Here is a 15,812-nt window from a genome sequence, read left to right on the forward strand (position 1 = left end):
TAACTTCAGGGCTTTTATCCCACTGTCCCAGTGAGCACTTCACTTCGTCTCACACTCATCATTGAGTCTGGACAACCGAAAGCCACCAATTCACAGGTGCAGGGACTGTGTCATGTCCTACTCAGATGCAAGGACTGTGTCATGTTCTACTCACAGATGCAAGGACTGTGTCATGTTCTACTCACAGGTGCGGGGACTGTGACATGTCCTACTACCCCACCCCCAACACTACCACCACACACAGACCATCAGTTAGTGTGCTGGGCTCCAGAGCACACTGCAAGAACAGATACCCTGGCGGCCCTACCTCCCAAGGGTCGTCTTAGACGATATAACTATTCATGAAATAAATTACCAAAATTACCATATCTATTCAATTACAATAGGCGTTAAATGCCCAGTAGGCATCTACAAGTGAGTTTTCATACAGTGTTCTTGACCCAGTTTTAAGCCAGTAAGAATTACAACAATCTTAAAACTGCATCTCCTACATTATCCAGTTAGAAATTCTGAACTGGAGAGACTTTCAGGTCCCCGGCCCTAAAGCTATTTTTTTACTGCACTATTAAAGTGATGATACGTCTCTTGCACACAGAATAAGGCATTGGAAATTTTTTTTTAATTCATTCTTCTTTCATGGTAAAACTGTAGATGATTTGCTTAAAACCTTTACCATGTGCTCTTGGTTTTTGCAGAATTAGCAAACAAATGCTAGTCTTGGATAATGTTTACTTTTTCCATGTGTGATTTTGTTACCGGTGAATGGCAGGGTTCTTGTCTTCGTGCAAGAAAGAATTCAGGCGTGAGACAGAAAGCAGTGGAACGTAAAGTAGCAAAGTTTATTAGGGAAGGGACATCCGTAAGAACGGATGGGCACCTCTCCAGACAGGACCTGAGAGAGAGCTCCCAGTCGCTCGGACGGGGGGAGAGCGGGGTTACATGGCTGAGTGGAGAGATTACACCTGGGCAGGCCAGGCGGGCGGCTCAGCAGAGAGGCAGAGGGCTGAGCGCACAGTCTGGTTGAGGTGGGGGTGGGGGGGTGGGGGGATGTTTTAAGGAGATGGGTCTTTGTCTTCATACATCTCCTCCTGAAACAAAAGACTTTATGGATGTAAATACTAAAAAACTCCTGAGTTTTCCCCCTGAAGGTATCAGACAGAACGAAGCCTGGTTGGCGCCACCCTGAGTTAGAGGAAGGGTGAGCAAGACCCCCTGGAGAATCAGGATGGGAGCAGAGTATTTGAAATGAAAATCCTGGGCTGCATCTGGAAGATTATCAGGCAGAAGGGGCAGGGACCCCCACCTGGCAGGTTATCCGGTAGAAGGGGGCAGGGCAGGATGCAAATACTGGGCTGCCCCTGAACCATTATCCGGATGACTTTAAGATGCATACGCTGGACATAGACATCTTCTCTTTAGGGCTTTGTCACACACACATAAGCTCATATCTGACTTCCTACCCAACAATTTTTCTAGCATTCTCCGGAGAGGTGTGGTTAATCATTTTTAAATACATTATATTTTGTTCTTCAGTCAGAGAGAGAGAGAGAAAAAGGCAAACTTATACCACTGTGTTGCATCAAAAGCCTAAGTATTTCTGGGGTCGGTGGTTTTCACGCCGATGCTAATGTCAGTTTCTCTCTCTCTCTCTCTCTCATTTACAGGTATCATGACAGAGGAAACCAGTTTTGGGAAAAGCTGTGCACAGCCGAATATCGAGAGCTCTACGCCCTGGGCAGCGTCGGTAACGACCTGTATGTCATAGGAGGGCAGATGAAAGTTAAAAACCAGTATCTGATCAGCAACTGCGTTGATAAGTACTCGGCGGACCGCGCCGCCTGGAGGAGGGTGGCTCCCCTGCCCCTGGGGCTGGCGTGTCACGCGGCGGTGGCCCTGAAGGAGAAGCTGTACGTGATCGGCGGCTGGACCCCGCAGGTGAAGCGGCTGCGGGACGGGGCTGCGGGCGTCCGTGTGGCGGGAGGCTCTAAGGGGTTGAGGCGGGTCGGGTGTGGGCAGGTGTGCGGGGAGCAGGCTGCGGGGGAGGCGGGACGCCGGCTCCACTTCCGCAGCCGTGCGACCAGGCACAAGCCACTCTCGAGCCTTGCACACATTCAAAATCCTTCCCCTGGGTGGGAAACCCGAAAACCAACCCCACGAAGCGCGGGCGTCGGCAGAGAGGAGCCCGAACATGGCGTCCGCAGAGCCCACGCGGCCGGCCCTTCGGCTGCTCGCTGCGCCGGCCGTCCAGGCTCCGCAGTGCACATTAACCTAACCTAACCTAACCTGACCTAACACACGGGGAATTTACAATCAGTCTCTTTTTTTGCCTATATTATCTCCTTTCTTCAGATTTGCTTCATGATAATACTAATACTTTCTCATTCATTTCATAAGCTCGGCTTTGCCGCTGAGAGTGTATCATATCTGTTTTTAAAAACTCAGAATTTTGCCACGGAGAATATATCCTATGTGTTTTAAAAACTCAGAGTTCAAATAGATTTTTTTATTTGTGATATCTATCCAAAAAAGGTGTGGATTTCATCACAGCTAGTACAGAAACCTGACAAATTCTTTGCAATTAAATTTTTTCAAGACCATTATTTAGTTAGTTTTGCAAGAGTAAGTTCCAAAGACAATTTATAAGCTTTGTGGTTTTTTTTACTAAAATAAGAATTGCTTAAATTAAAAGAATGGAAAACTGAAACCATAAGGTAAATATTTGTTAATTGATAGCATGTGAACACTTAGAGCCTAACAAGGGCTTTTGCTACTGATCTGAGTACTGATACAACACAGTAAGTACAAGATAGCATAGTGCTGTGAGCAGACCCGAGTGATAACCTGGCACATTTAAAGTAAACTAAAATTAACTGTGTGCAATGTTCATAATTATTTATCTTTGACTTTTCAAGTTTATTAACCAGTTAGTTTTATTTACTTGAACGGCTCAGCTGTCCTGTGCACTGGGTCACCCACACCCTGAATGCGCACAGTAACAGGGGTGGGCCAGCCGGGAGGCAGGAATCTTGAACTCAGTCCTGGTCTCCCACGTGGCTGGCAGGAACCCCGCTGTCTGAATCATCATCCGCTGTCCCTCAGGGAGGGCATGACCAGGAGGCCGGAATCAGAGGCAGCGCCAGGACTGGCACCCACGCACGCCAGCCCGGGATGAGGGCGCTGCGAATGGCACCAACCACAAAGCCAAGGCCTGCCCCTCATAACTGTTCCTTACTTGAACATTCACATCCCCAAAAAAGAGAAACTATGAACTCTTAATCCTTAGCTTGAAGTCAAATAAAGTTCCAGGCACACGTTATGCAAAAAACATTATTTAACCTGAAGTTTATGAGTAGGAGAAACCACTTGTTTTTGTGTAAGAATAAAGTTACTCAATTTGTTCTGTCTCTAAATCAAAAAATACTTAAGAAGTATATGAAATAACTTCAAATAAATTATATTAATTCATATATCTTGAAAACAGAATTTAGACCATTGATAGACAGGTCATCATTATGGTGTAAAAATAATTACTAAAACACTAAAATGTTGTTGCAAGTTCATTCCATATGAATTAGAAAAAAGAAAAAGAAAAATTGCTTATAAGTGATTCAAGTTAGTTTCTCATACTAAAATCCCCAACTGTAAAGAGTGGTGAAATCAAATTATAACTTGAATACTGGTCAAGAGAACTGGGTTTCATTTTTTTGAGACTTTACGAATGCATTATTAAAAAAAAAAAAAGGCAGCTGTCTCACCGCTCAGGTTACAGAGCTGTCGGCTCACCCGGCGCTCGCAGAGCAGAACTCCCGACACTGGCTGTGTCCCGCAGCCCCGCCTCTGGGTTGAGAGCCCTGCTGGCCGTGCCGATGCTTACACAGCTAAGAGGCTGCCGTGTCTCATTCAGATGGATCTTCCTGATGAAGAACCCGATCGACTAAGCAACAAACTCCTGCAGTACGACCCCAGCCAGGACCGGTGGCGAGAGCGGGCGCCCATGCGGTACTCCAAGTACCGCTTCAGCACGGCTGTGGTCAACGGCGAGCTCTACGTGTTGGGTAAGACGAGACCAGCTGGCGTTTTCCCCTACAGTCTCCCCTCCTCTTCCATCCCAGCTCAGATATACGCACGGCTGGCCGAACGCTGGCTTTCATTTCTTCTTTTCTAGAGCTCAAATAAGATTAAATGAAACTCTGACTTCCTACTGAGAGCAGTTACTGCCAGGGCATTTTCAGGTGCCTTGGGATGAAGCAATGGTAGCGATCCACCCGCACACAGGGAGTACCGCGCAGATACACCTGGGTGGGAACAAGAGCCCTTGGCCACCGCCAGTCAGTAACACGTGGGCTCCGGACTGTGACTGTCTTTGCTGGTAGGAGGGAACAGCACCAGGGGTGGGAGCACCCTGCAGGTCACACGGGTCCTCATCTGTTGGTTCACCACCCAAATGCCTGCAACAGCCAGGGCTGGGCCAGGAATTCGATCCAGGTCTGTCGCGTGCATGGCAGCCACCTAAGCACTTGGGCCATCATCCTTCCCAGGCCCATTAGCAGGAAGCTGGATTGGAAGTGGAGCACTCAATCAGGTGCTCCAGTATGGTGTGTGGGGTCCCAGGTGGTTTAACCCCTGCCTGCCCCATGTATGTCTTCCTTATCTCTTGAATAAATGTGGTGCTATACTAATCAGCAGGGATTTAAGAAAGACCTCGATTTGGTTCCAGCAAACTGGGCATAAACAACTCCACAACATCCCCTGCACCCCCCCCTCCCGCCTTTACTCCTCGGGTTCTTTGTTCATTAAGCCCTTTGCTCCTCTAGGTCCGATCCCTCTCTGTTCCCCTCCCCCAACCCTGCAATGGGGGACAGGAGGCTGACTGGTAAAATGATAACTATGCCACTTCCTCATTTCATCCCATCTGCACTGAGGGCTGACAGGCAAAAACGGGGGTGGGGGTGGGGGTGGGGGGGCAGCAAAGAGCTGGCAAAGGAAAAACAGGAAGTCAGGGATGAAAGCAAACCAAGCGAGCGATTGAATAGAAATGATTTTTTTTTTTTTTTTTTTTACTAAAGAGAGGCCATTATCCCTTGACTGTTTGCACAGCATGAAGCAAAATAATTCAAGTACTTAAGTATTAATCATTGTCTCAGGATTTTAAGAACAAGAACATTACGCAGTATAATGTATGACTACCTCAGTTATGGAAGTCACTTATGATAATTAAGTTTTTTTCTCTTACTTCATTATAACTGTTTGCCCTGTCATAGGCCCAGAAGAGATAAGCCCTAAGTTCTGATAGGTTGCCTAGGAGAAGCATATAACTCAAGGGGGTCGAGGGCCACCTCTTGTATTACAGTGGGAGGTGGCCTGAAAGTGATGTCACCAAGTGAACCAGAAGGAGATGTCCCCTAATACGGCACCAAAGCTAAGCTAGATCTGCAATAGAAATGATAACATCTTGTTTGGTAAATCGTTCAGGGAAGGCACCCTGGAGTCTATTAGGTTGCACTTCGTGGCATAAACATACATCCACGGAACGAATGAGAACAGGTAAATCTTAAAGGACCTCTAAGACTTCAGTGGGTGAAATAGAGAAAGAATCATGGGAAAGGAAGCAGTAGGAGGGGGAGGGGAAGGAAGGGAGCGACTGTCCGGGATTTAGTAAGACCCGGAGTCTCGTAATAATCAGAATGTCTAGGGTACGATCCCAAATCACTCATCATACAATAAGGGTCTAAAAACTCTTAACTCACAAGGAAAAAAAAAAAAAAAATTGACCATGAAAATGTGCTACAGTTCTTTTTCAAAGGCTTTAAAGCAACTATCCTAAAAATATTTTTAAAATCTATTGTGAACATGCTTCAAATAAATGCTAAAGTTGAAAGTCCCAACAAAGAAATAGAAGAAAAAAAATGGAGAATTCAGAACTGAAAATACCATCACCAAAATAAAAGATGTTTCAGATCCACTCAAGCTGGCTGGAGGCGGCACAGGAGACAGGCAGCGGATGTGAAGGGAGACCGACAGAAACGACGCAGTCTGGCTGACAGAAAAGTACTGAAAGGGACGGAATAAAACCCCAGGAAGCTGTGCAACAATTCCAGAAGCTCTCCTGCTCAGGTGACTGCAATCCCAGAATTCAAGGAGCAAGGACGCGGGGTGAGAAAGAGGCTTGCAGGGATAATGACTTGAACCCTTCCAAGTACAAAGCCATAAGCTTCCATTTTCAAGATGCTGAGCAAGCCACAAATAGAATAAATCTACCAAATCCATGCCCAGACACATCACAAATAGCCGAAAAATAAAGGCAAAAAAAGGAATCCTAAAAGTAGCCAGACAAAAACATTTGCCTTCCCCAGGGAACAACAGTTTGGATGACTAGAAACTCCTCAGCAGAGACCATGGGAAGGGGCTAGTGGTTAGCCCAATGGTTAGACACCTGCGTCTCATCTCACAGGACCTGGGTGCAGTGCCCTGCTCCTGACTCCCACCTTCCTGCTAATGCAGACGCTGGGAGACAGCAGGATGGCTCCAGTAACTAGCTTCCCGCCGCCCTTGTGGGGAGACCTGGACTGAGTTCAGCCCAGAATCTGGGAAGTGAACCAGCAGATCAGGGAGCTCTCTTGCTCTAAAATAAATACATTTTTTAAAATAAAAAAATTAAGAAAGCATGAGAGCCAGAAGGAAGTGTAAACGTTTTTATTTTCTAAAATGCTAAGGAAAAAGAATTGTCAACCCAAAGTTCCATATCCCATGAAAATATCCTTCAGGGATGGAGGTGAAAACAGTGTATTCAGAGACAAAGGAAAACCGAGAGAATGCAAGCAAAGTAGGCCTGCTGCAAAAGAGTAGTGAAATAACGCCCCAGACAGAAAGGGGAGGACAAAGGGGAGCTCACAAGTCAGGAGTGAAATAAGGTCAACAGGAATTATCGATATCTGGGTAAATAAAGCAGAATATTATTCTGCTTTTGAGTTTTTTTGATGACTGAAATGGTAAATTATTACATTTTACATGGTTTCCAATGCATGCAGATGTAATCTATGGGACATATTTTATACAGCTTAAAAGGGGACCTGACGGCTGGGAGGTTCCAACATTCCAGTTATGGTGGTAAAATCCTGATTCTCAGTAAACTTCAGTGTTAGAGTCACATTTTGTAATCCCCAAAGAAAGGCTAATCAAAGAGATATAGTTAAAATTACAATAAATACACTAAGATGTAAGACTTTAAAATTTTCAAAATAGTCACATAATCCAAAAGAAGCTGGTGTTGTGGCGTAGCAGGTAAAGCCACTGCCTGCAGTGCCAGCATCCCATATGGGCACCGGTTTGAGTCCCAGCTGCTCCACTTCCAATCTAGCTCTCTGCTATGGCCTGGGAAAGCAGTGGAAGATGGCCCACATCCTTGGGCCCTCCCTGCATGGGAGACCCAGAGGAAGCTCTTTGCTTCAGATGGTTGCAGATGTGGCTGTTATGGCCATCTGGGGAGTGAACCAGCAGATAGAAGACCTCTCTCTGTCTCTCTGCTTCAGCTTCTCTGTAACTCTGCCTTTCGAATAAAATAAATAAATCTTTTAAAAAAATAATAATCCAAAAGAGAGCTGAGCAGGTAAAACAGAACAGCAGAGAGAACAAACAAAAAACAAATAACACAGTGGCAGACCTAAGTCTGGCCATGAACATAATCATGTTATGTTTATAACATAATGACGACTTAGAAGACAGAAACTGCCAGACTGCATTACAAATGTAATAACCTAACAATATTTTCTATAAAAACCTACCTCAGTTAGAACATTGTAGGTTAAAAGTGCAAGAACAGAAAACATACACCAGCCGAAGTCTAACTGATAGAAAGGTGAGGCTGCTATGCCACCATCAAAGTACACTTTGGCAGAGAGAAAATCACCAGCACAGAGGATTTTACACAATGATCAAGTGGCTGACTCACAAAGAAGACATAGCAACACCAAATGTGCATTCAGCTAGCAGAGCCTCAAAAACACCAAGAACTGACAGAACTAGAAGAAACGGTCAACCTGCAGTCACAGTTGAAGATTTCAGCATTCCTCTCCGTGATATGTAGGATCAGTAGACAGCAAACCAGCAAGATCTAGAACTCACAACACTAGCAATCAACTCGGTCCCGCTGAAACGTACCATCTGTCCCTCCCCAGCAGAGCACATGGAACACTCCCCAGAACAGACTGGATCCCTAGTTATAAAACAAGCCTTCAAGTTTCAGGAAGTGGAATCATACAAGTCATCTGCTCCAGCAGTGGGATTACACTGGAAAGCAGGAACAGAGAGAAAAGTCTTGAGAACTGTGCAGCACATTTAAGAATTCATGGGTCAAAGAGGGATCTCACGAGAAGTTAGAAAATGTGCTGGGCTGAATGGAGATACAAGTGTAACACAGCAATGCAGAGTGCAGCTTACGCAGTGCTCAGAAGGGAATTTACAGCATTACGTGCTTGTATTAGAAAATCACATCCTCAGATCTACAGTCCAAGCATCTAGCTTAAGGAACTAGAAAAATAAGACCAATAGAAACTGAAATCAAACAGAAAGAAGTAAATAATAAAGATAACAGCAGAAAACAACAGAACCAGAAGCTGAAAAGAGAGAAAATCAGTGAAACCATGCTGTTTCTTTGAAGATATCAAGCCGGGGGCCTGCGCCAAGTTACAGGAGGCTAATCCTCTGCCTGTGGCACTGCATCCCACATGGGCACCAGTTCTAGTCCCGGCTGCTCCTCTTTGGTCCAGCTCTCTGCTGTGGCCTGGGAAAGCAGCAGAGGATGGCCCAAGTGCTTGGGCCCCTGCACCTGCGTGGGAGATCCACCGGAAGCTCCTGGCTCCGGAATGATGCAGCTCTGGCTGTTGCGGGCATTTGGGGAGTGAACCAACAGAAGAAAGACCTTTCTCTCTGTCTCTCCCTCTCACTGTCCATAACTCTACCTTTCAAATAAATTTTAAAAAAATCTTTAAAAAGAAAGGAAACTATCAATCCAGTTAATAAACCTCTAGCAAGACTAACCAATTAAAAGAGAAAACAAGGGACAAATGATCAATATCAGGAATGTGAAAGCGGCTCGCACAACAGCCCCGCGGACGTGAAAGGCTAACGGGCATTCCACAACCCCCCTCGACACACACCTCTGATGACTTGGATGAAATGCTCCAATTTCTTGAAAACCATAAACTACTTAAAACCACCCAAGGTTAAACAGATAACTCAAAACTATGAGGGTAGGCTGGCGCTGCAGCTCACTAGGCTAATCCTCCGCCTTGCGGCACCGGCACACCGGGTTCTAGTCCCGGTCGGGACATCGGATTCTGTCCCGGTTGCCCCTCTTCCAGGCCAGCTCTCTGCTGTGGCCAGGGAGTGCAGTGGAGGATGGCCCAGGTGCTTGGGCCCTGCACCCCATGGGAGACCAGGATAAGTACCTGGCTCCTGCCATCGGATCAGCGCAGTGCACCGGCCACAGCGCGCCGGCCGCGGCAGCCATTGGAGGGTGAATCAACGGCAAAAGGAAGACCTTTCTCTCTGTCTCTCTCTCTCACTGTCCACTCTGCCTGTCAAAAAAAAAAAAAAAATCTATGAGGGTAGTTCAAAAAGTTCATGAAACATAGGATTAGAAGGTAAATTTATTTTGATACAACACAAATTGAAATCCATCCACATAAGAAGTCTTCAAAAAGTTCATGAAAATGGCATGTTATGAGACATTGTGCATGAATTTCAAAGACTTCTGCCCCAAAATAAACATATATTTTAATTCCATTTTTCCACAAACTTTTTGAAGTGCCTTCCTATTAAATACATTATATTCTTAATTGAAAACATTCCAAGAGACAAATTTCCAGGCCCAGCTGGTTTCACTGGTGAACTGAACCAAGCATTTACAAATAAATATGAGTAACACCAGTTCTGCAACTTCCTTCAGAACACAGAGGAGGGAGGAACAGTCCTCAACTGAACAGCATCAGCACATACCAAAGCTGGCAAAAGATTTTACAGAAAAGCTGTACACAGACCAACATCCCTCACGAACAGACACAAAATCCTCAGAAGCATATTAGCAAGTTCAATAAAGCAATATATTAAAAGAGGAACCATGACAAATATGCTTCATCCAGGGAATGCAAGTTTAGGTCAATATTTAGAAACCAGTCAGAATCTAAGTTAACAGTCTAGAAAAGCAAAGCCACATGATCCCGTCAGCTGATGCCAAAAAAATCACTTGAGAAGAAAAAATAACCTCCATTCGTGCTATAGCATTCTCAGGAAACCAGGAAAGTAAAAGAACTTCTTCACTTTCTCCACCTGACAGGGGTCACCTAAGAAAACTTTGCAGTAAAATGGCAAAATGGAATGCTTTTCCCGAGTTCATGAGCAGGGCAAGGATGTCACTCGTGCTGCTAACTGTGCCACACTGCAACAGGAAGCGTGCGGTCTGTGCCACTGGAAGGGAAGAGAAAAAACTGTCCCTGTTTCAGGTGACATGATTATCTACATAGAAAATCTCAAAAGATCAATTTTTGAAATTCTGAAAACTCATCAACTTAGTGTGGTCAAAGAATATAGAAGGTCATTCTTATTTCCTCTTTTAATAAAAATTATATGTATTGAAGGTATACATGTTTTGATATAACAAATTTGAGTACATAATGAATGATTATATTCAAACTAATCACTGTATCTCCTCCTTTGGTCACTCTGTGTGTGTGCGCGGTGAGCATCTGAGATCTTAGTGAACGTCCCCTCTGTTAACTACATGGGCAGTACTCACTGTGTACATCGCACCGTATGTCTGGTCTCAAATTCATGCTGCAGAACTGCAGCTTTGTACCCGTGACCACAGTCTTCCCCTTCTCCCTGCCTCTGACAGCCGCAGTTGGCTCTCTGCTTCTATGGACTTGACTCTCTCAGGCCCCACCCGTAGTGAGATCATACAGTATTTTTCTTTCTGTATCTGAGTCATTCATTAACGAACCCAGTGTCCTCTGGCTCATCCATGTTGTCCCAAGTGGCAGGATCTGCTCTCTGGAGGCTGACTAACACTCCATGTCTGCATCCGGTCCTCCTCTGGCACTCACTTCGGTCATTTCCACATGGTGGCTGCCGTGAGCAGTGCAGCAAGGACTGGGGGGCGCAGGTGTCCCTTTGGGGAAGTGGCTTCCTTTCCTCTGGGGACCCCTGCAGAAGAGGGGTTGCTGGATCTCACAGTGGTTCTTCCCTGGGTGACCCTGCTGGGCACCCCTGTCTCAGGGACTCTAAGTGGTAAATTATTTTCTCAAAGGCCATCTTCTCCATGCCATCCCTCAGTCACATCTGTAAACTGTAAAATCTGTAAACTAAAATCCCACAGATACAACTGAGACAAATCAACTAGTCAGCTATATATATATGAGACAGAGAGAGACCCTCAGCTTAAACCTCATACCTTATGCAAAAATTAACTCAAAATGGAACACAGAGGTAAATACAAAATATATGAATTTAAAATTTGCAGAGGATAACACAAGGAAGTCCTGTGACCTTAAGCTAGGCAAAGAGTTCTTGGACATGAGACCAAACAATCCATGTATAAGAACTAACAGTGATAAACAGTACTTCCTCACAACTGGTAACTTGTGCTGTGTCAAACATGGCTGAGAAAATGAACAGCAACTACAGACTTGGAAAAAAACATCTGCAAATCAAATCTGACAAAGAGCTTTTTCCAGAATGTACAAAGAGTTCTCCAAACTCAGCAACAAAAAATAAGCAAAAGACACGAAAAGATCCTTTACCTAGTAAGGATATAAAGATGGGAAAATAAACACTTGATAAAATATTCAACATCTTTCGCCATTAGTGAGATGCAAATTAAAATCAGTTAGGAAAAGACACCATATACAAAAACATACAAATGTTAAGGGTTCAGGTATATCAGCCTAACAAAAGTTGCACAACACTTTGGAAAAAATTATGAAACATTATTGAGGCCATTAAAGAGTAGAAAAGCCTAGTGTTGTAAATATGTTCATTCTTCCCCAGAATACAGGACAGTCTCAAACTCTGAATATTTTCTTTTACCTTGACAGGCTCATTCTATGTTTATGTGTAAAATGTGTAAAGAGACAATAATAGGTAAGATAATGCTTGAAGAAGAACACGGTAGGATAGTCTGGTTTATCAAACAGACATATATATATATATATATACATATATATATATATATATATTAAAGTGGTCAGTCACACTTATAGCATCATAGCACTTCCATAAAGATAGACGAATGTTTAACTGGAGTGGAAACCCCAGAGAAAACCCACACATACATGGACACTTGACATCACAGACGTGGCACTGAAGATCAGCCAGGGGAAAGGTGAACCTTCCAGTATATGGTGCTGGGACTCGTGGGTACATGTTCGAGGGAAAATGAGAGCCCAACTCCACCTCCTACTGTTCATGGGTAGTAGTCTACACTGAGGGAGACCTGAATCCAAAACAGAAAACATACGGTGCACTTCAAGTGTCACTTTTTACAAACAATCTAGCCCTGACTGGCGGGTTTGGACCATGTCCATTTCACATACATATTCATATGCCTGCTACCTTGCTATGCTTTTGTTCTGTGTTTCTTTATTCCTCGTTTCCTCCCTCCATTTGCATTATTTTTATTCCACTTTTGAAATTTTATGTGCATGTTATTTCCGTTAGTTGCCCTGGCTACTTCAGTGTGCATCCCTAACTCCTCAGTCTGCCTTCTACCATGTCTCAGAACAGACAAGAATCTGACTCCATCCCTTCAACCCACTGCACTTTTGGGGTTGTAATCAACCACAGTGCTCTTCAACAAGCTCACGGAAAGCACACATTATGAAAAAAAATGATGCAAGGATTTCAAGATTCTGCACACCAAAGTAAACTGATCTTTTAATTCCATTGTCCAAGAACCTTTGGCACCTCATCTTTTTTTTAACATACACTCACATTGTGGTTTAAACAACCCTTGAGGAAATGTGAGGAGTCGGATGGTTAATGGAAAGTCAGGGGATCCCTACGGAATTTGGGGTGGAAAATATTTGCTTCCTTCCCCACAGCTTTATCTTCATCAAGAACAAACAGGCTGCCCTCCTTCCTTCAGAATCTCCCAGTTCACCTTGAGAACAGCAAGGGCGCTCCCGCCGAGCTCACCGAGCTCACCGCTTATTGTGGAAACAAGTTGCTTAGCTGGCCAGACAGGATGGAGAATTGTAAATGAGGTCTTTTGCTGGTTTTTGTCCCCACCTGGTAACTGAATGCCAACCTGATTGTGAAGTTTTTTGTACTTAAAGCCGGCCGCCACCAGAGTCCCTGGGGTTTTCCTCTCTTGGAAGCCCCCACCGCTCTGCCTGGAGGTCCTATATACTAATAAGTACAACAAACAACTTTTTACACTTCTTCATGAAATCACCCTTTCCGGTACTCCTCCCAGCAGGGAGAACTCACCCTTACCCTGACACTGTCCCTTCCATATTCCTGCCAGCCCGGGACTGCTGGAGACTGATTCTCCTGGCGTTGGAGTCTCTGCATACGTGTTTTGTCTTCGTTTTTTGAAGCCCATCTTGCTGGTAAACAGAATTATAGGCTGGCAGTATATTTTTCTTTCAACAATTCTAGTGTGTCATTCTCCTTCACCTGGCTTTCATGGTTTGTATTTAAAAAGCTAATGTGGCTCCCTTGAAGGAAATGCGGCCATTCTCCCTCTAAAGTTTTTCTCTCTGCCTCTGTTTTCAGCAGTTTCACCTAAGTGTGGTTCCTTTGTTTTCATTCTGCGCCGGGTTCACAGAGCATCTATAATTTATAGACTGAAGCTCTCATCTGTGTTGGGGAAGTCCTCTGCTCCTGCCTTTTTAAACATTGCTTCTCTTTTATTCTCTCTCTTCTTGCCTTGTGAGACTCCAATTAGCGCTATGCTAGACCTTTAGATCTATGCACCATCTATCGCAGATCTTATCTGAATTCTCTTTCCTATTTCCTTGTTTTCCTTTGTACCATCTTCAGAATCACTGTCCATCTCCTAATGTGTCCAGTTTGCTGTTAACCCATCCAGTGAGCTCTTATTTTCCTAGTTTTCAGTTCTAGAATATCTACCTCATACTCTTTCACAGATTCCAGTGCCTGAGTGAACTTACCCTTTTCTCCATATTTTCCTCTTATTAATCAGTTATGTTATTCGTCTGCTACTTCCACTGTGTGCATATCTCATGAGTCTACTTCTAGCAAGTTTCCTCTTGTATCGGCCATATTTCCCCACTGCTTGCGTGCCCGGTAACTTTTCGCTGCACGCTGAGCTATGGGACAGACCACAGGCTCCTGATGCTACCCTTCGCCACAGAGGCACAGGGTGCGAGGGACTGGGCCCTGCCGGGTAATCAGGGATGAAGCTGCGCCAGGGCCTTGTTCCAGCCTCGGGCGGCCCCCGTCCACCTGTGGCTTGCCCACGTTCCTCAGGCACGGCCCTCCCGGCCTTGGGACAGCAAGCCCAGCAGCGCGCCGCCTCCTCCATCCTGAATCACCGGCAGCACTTGGCTGCTCGTTCCTCAGCTCTCAGCCTCCCTGGCAGGCATCTCCCAGGAGACCACTTGCTCCCATGCTAATGGCAAGGGCTCCCTCCCCTTGGCCAGACTTGCTCTCCTACTTAGCACGTCCGTGTGAGGGATTTCTCATGACCGCCCGAAGTGTCTGGCCCAGAATCGCAGGCTGCCCCAGTCATCCGCACGTACAGGAGAAAACCAGCCACGCGCTGCAGGTGCCTGTGTGCGGCTCCTTCTGCTTCCAGTCTGTCACCCGAAACCCATGCAACCACCACAGGCTCCCCTGCTTTTTCTTCCCCTCCCTGGAGTCCTCCCTGTGTGCCAGCTAGACCAGAATTAACCAGTGCCTGAGGGCAGAAGACCATCTAGGACGGGCTCTCCCCTGGCTGCCATCTAGCTCTCCTTGTCCTGTTTCCATGCACCTCCCGTGCCTCTTAAAACACACTCTGCCCATTTAGGCATTTTTTTCTAGTTGCATGATGATCACTGGCTGGCTGCAACACCAAGAGGCAGGAAAATGGTTACTCTCCACGCCACAGACATCCTTAGTTTCACACACACATTTCTTCCTGTACATTTGCTTCACAATTTTATTAAGGGAACGAAGGAAGAGAATGGACTCTCAGAGGGACCAGTACTTTATCCAGGCACGGCTGTGAAGTGCACACAGAAATCAGGACCAGGCATCTGAGGGTAGGGCTCTGACCCACCGTACGGCTCATGCCTAGGCTGCCGTTCTACTGCGCCCATGTCAGTAGCCATCCTAAGGGGTTAGGCCCTTGGGGAAACACCTGGTTCTGTCTGTACCCTGACTGCACTGAGGCAGGGCAGTAACTGTGGAGTTGTACGTTGGTGAATGCTGGCCCCGTGCTCTCTGGTACTCTGGCCTTCAGAATTCCGGCACAGCCTTATCTCTTGCCAAAGATCATAAACTAGACTCTCTCCATAGGGGCTGACTGAGGGAAATGGTTCACCACCACGGATGAATATAAATTCTGGAATGTTTTCCCATAACTGGAAGTGTGGAATAAGCCACAAACTCACACATCCCAGCCAAGGTCAACATCTCACCCATAAATGCTCCTTCCACACCAGGGCCTCTCCAAGCACGCTGGCCCTGTGGAGCTAGGGCCTCCCTGTCTGGATTAGCCCCAAGGCTCATCACCAAGTGACTTCCTCCCCCTGGCGAGAAGGCACGATCAGCCACTTGTGCTAGATTCACGCTCCTGGGATCATCTCATG

The 15,812-nt window shown here is 45.7% G+C and overlaps 1 protein-coding gene and 1 long non-coding RNA gene across 5 annotated transcripts in view; one reads left to right on the forward strand and one right to left on the reverse strand.

Annotated features, from left to right (window-relative positions):
• LOC127492357 (uncharacterized) overlaps positions 1-15,812 on the reverse strand; it is a 103,820-nt gene that overhangs the window by 32,105 nt on the left and 55,903 nt on the right. The gene's annotated exons all lie outside the window — the stretch shown is intronic.
• KBTBD12 (kelch repeat and BTB domain containing 12) overlaps positions 1-15,812 on the forward strand; it is a 63,799-nt gene that overhangs the window by 12,887 nt on the left and 35,100 nt on the right. For all 4 annotated transcript variants that reach the window (XM_008260321.3, XM_070051012.1, XM_008260323.4 and 1 more), the window contains 2 exons: positions 1,665-1,935; positions 3,905-4,055. In XM_008260321.3, coding sequence (XP_008258543.2) covers positions 1,665-1,935; positions 3,905-4,055 — 422 coding nt within the window. The remainder of the gene's footprint in view (positions 1-1,664; positions 1,936-3,904; positions 4,056-15,812) is intronic.

The sequence above is a fragment of the Oryctolagus cuniculus genome, chromosome 10 (assembly GCF_964237555.1).
Source record: "Oryctolagus cuniculus chromosome 10, mOryCun1.1, whole genome shotgun sequence".
NCBI lineage: Eukaryota > Metazoa > Chordata > Mammalia > Lagomorpha > Leporidae > Oryctolagus > Oryctolagus cuniculus.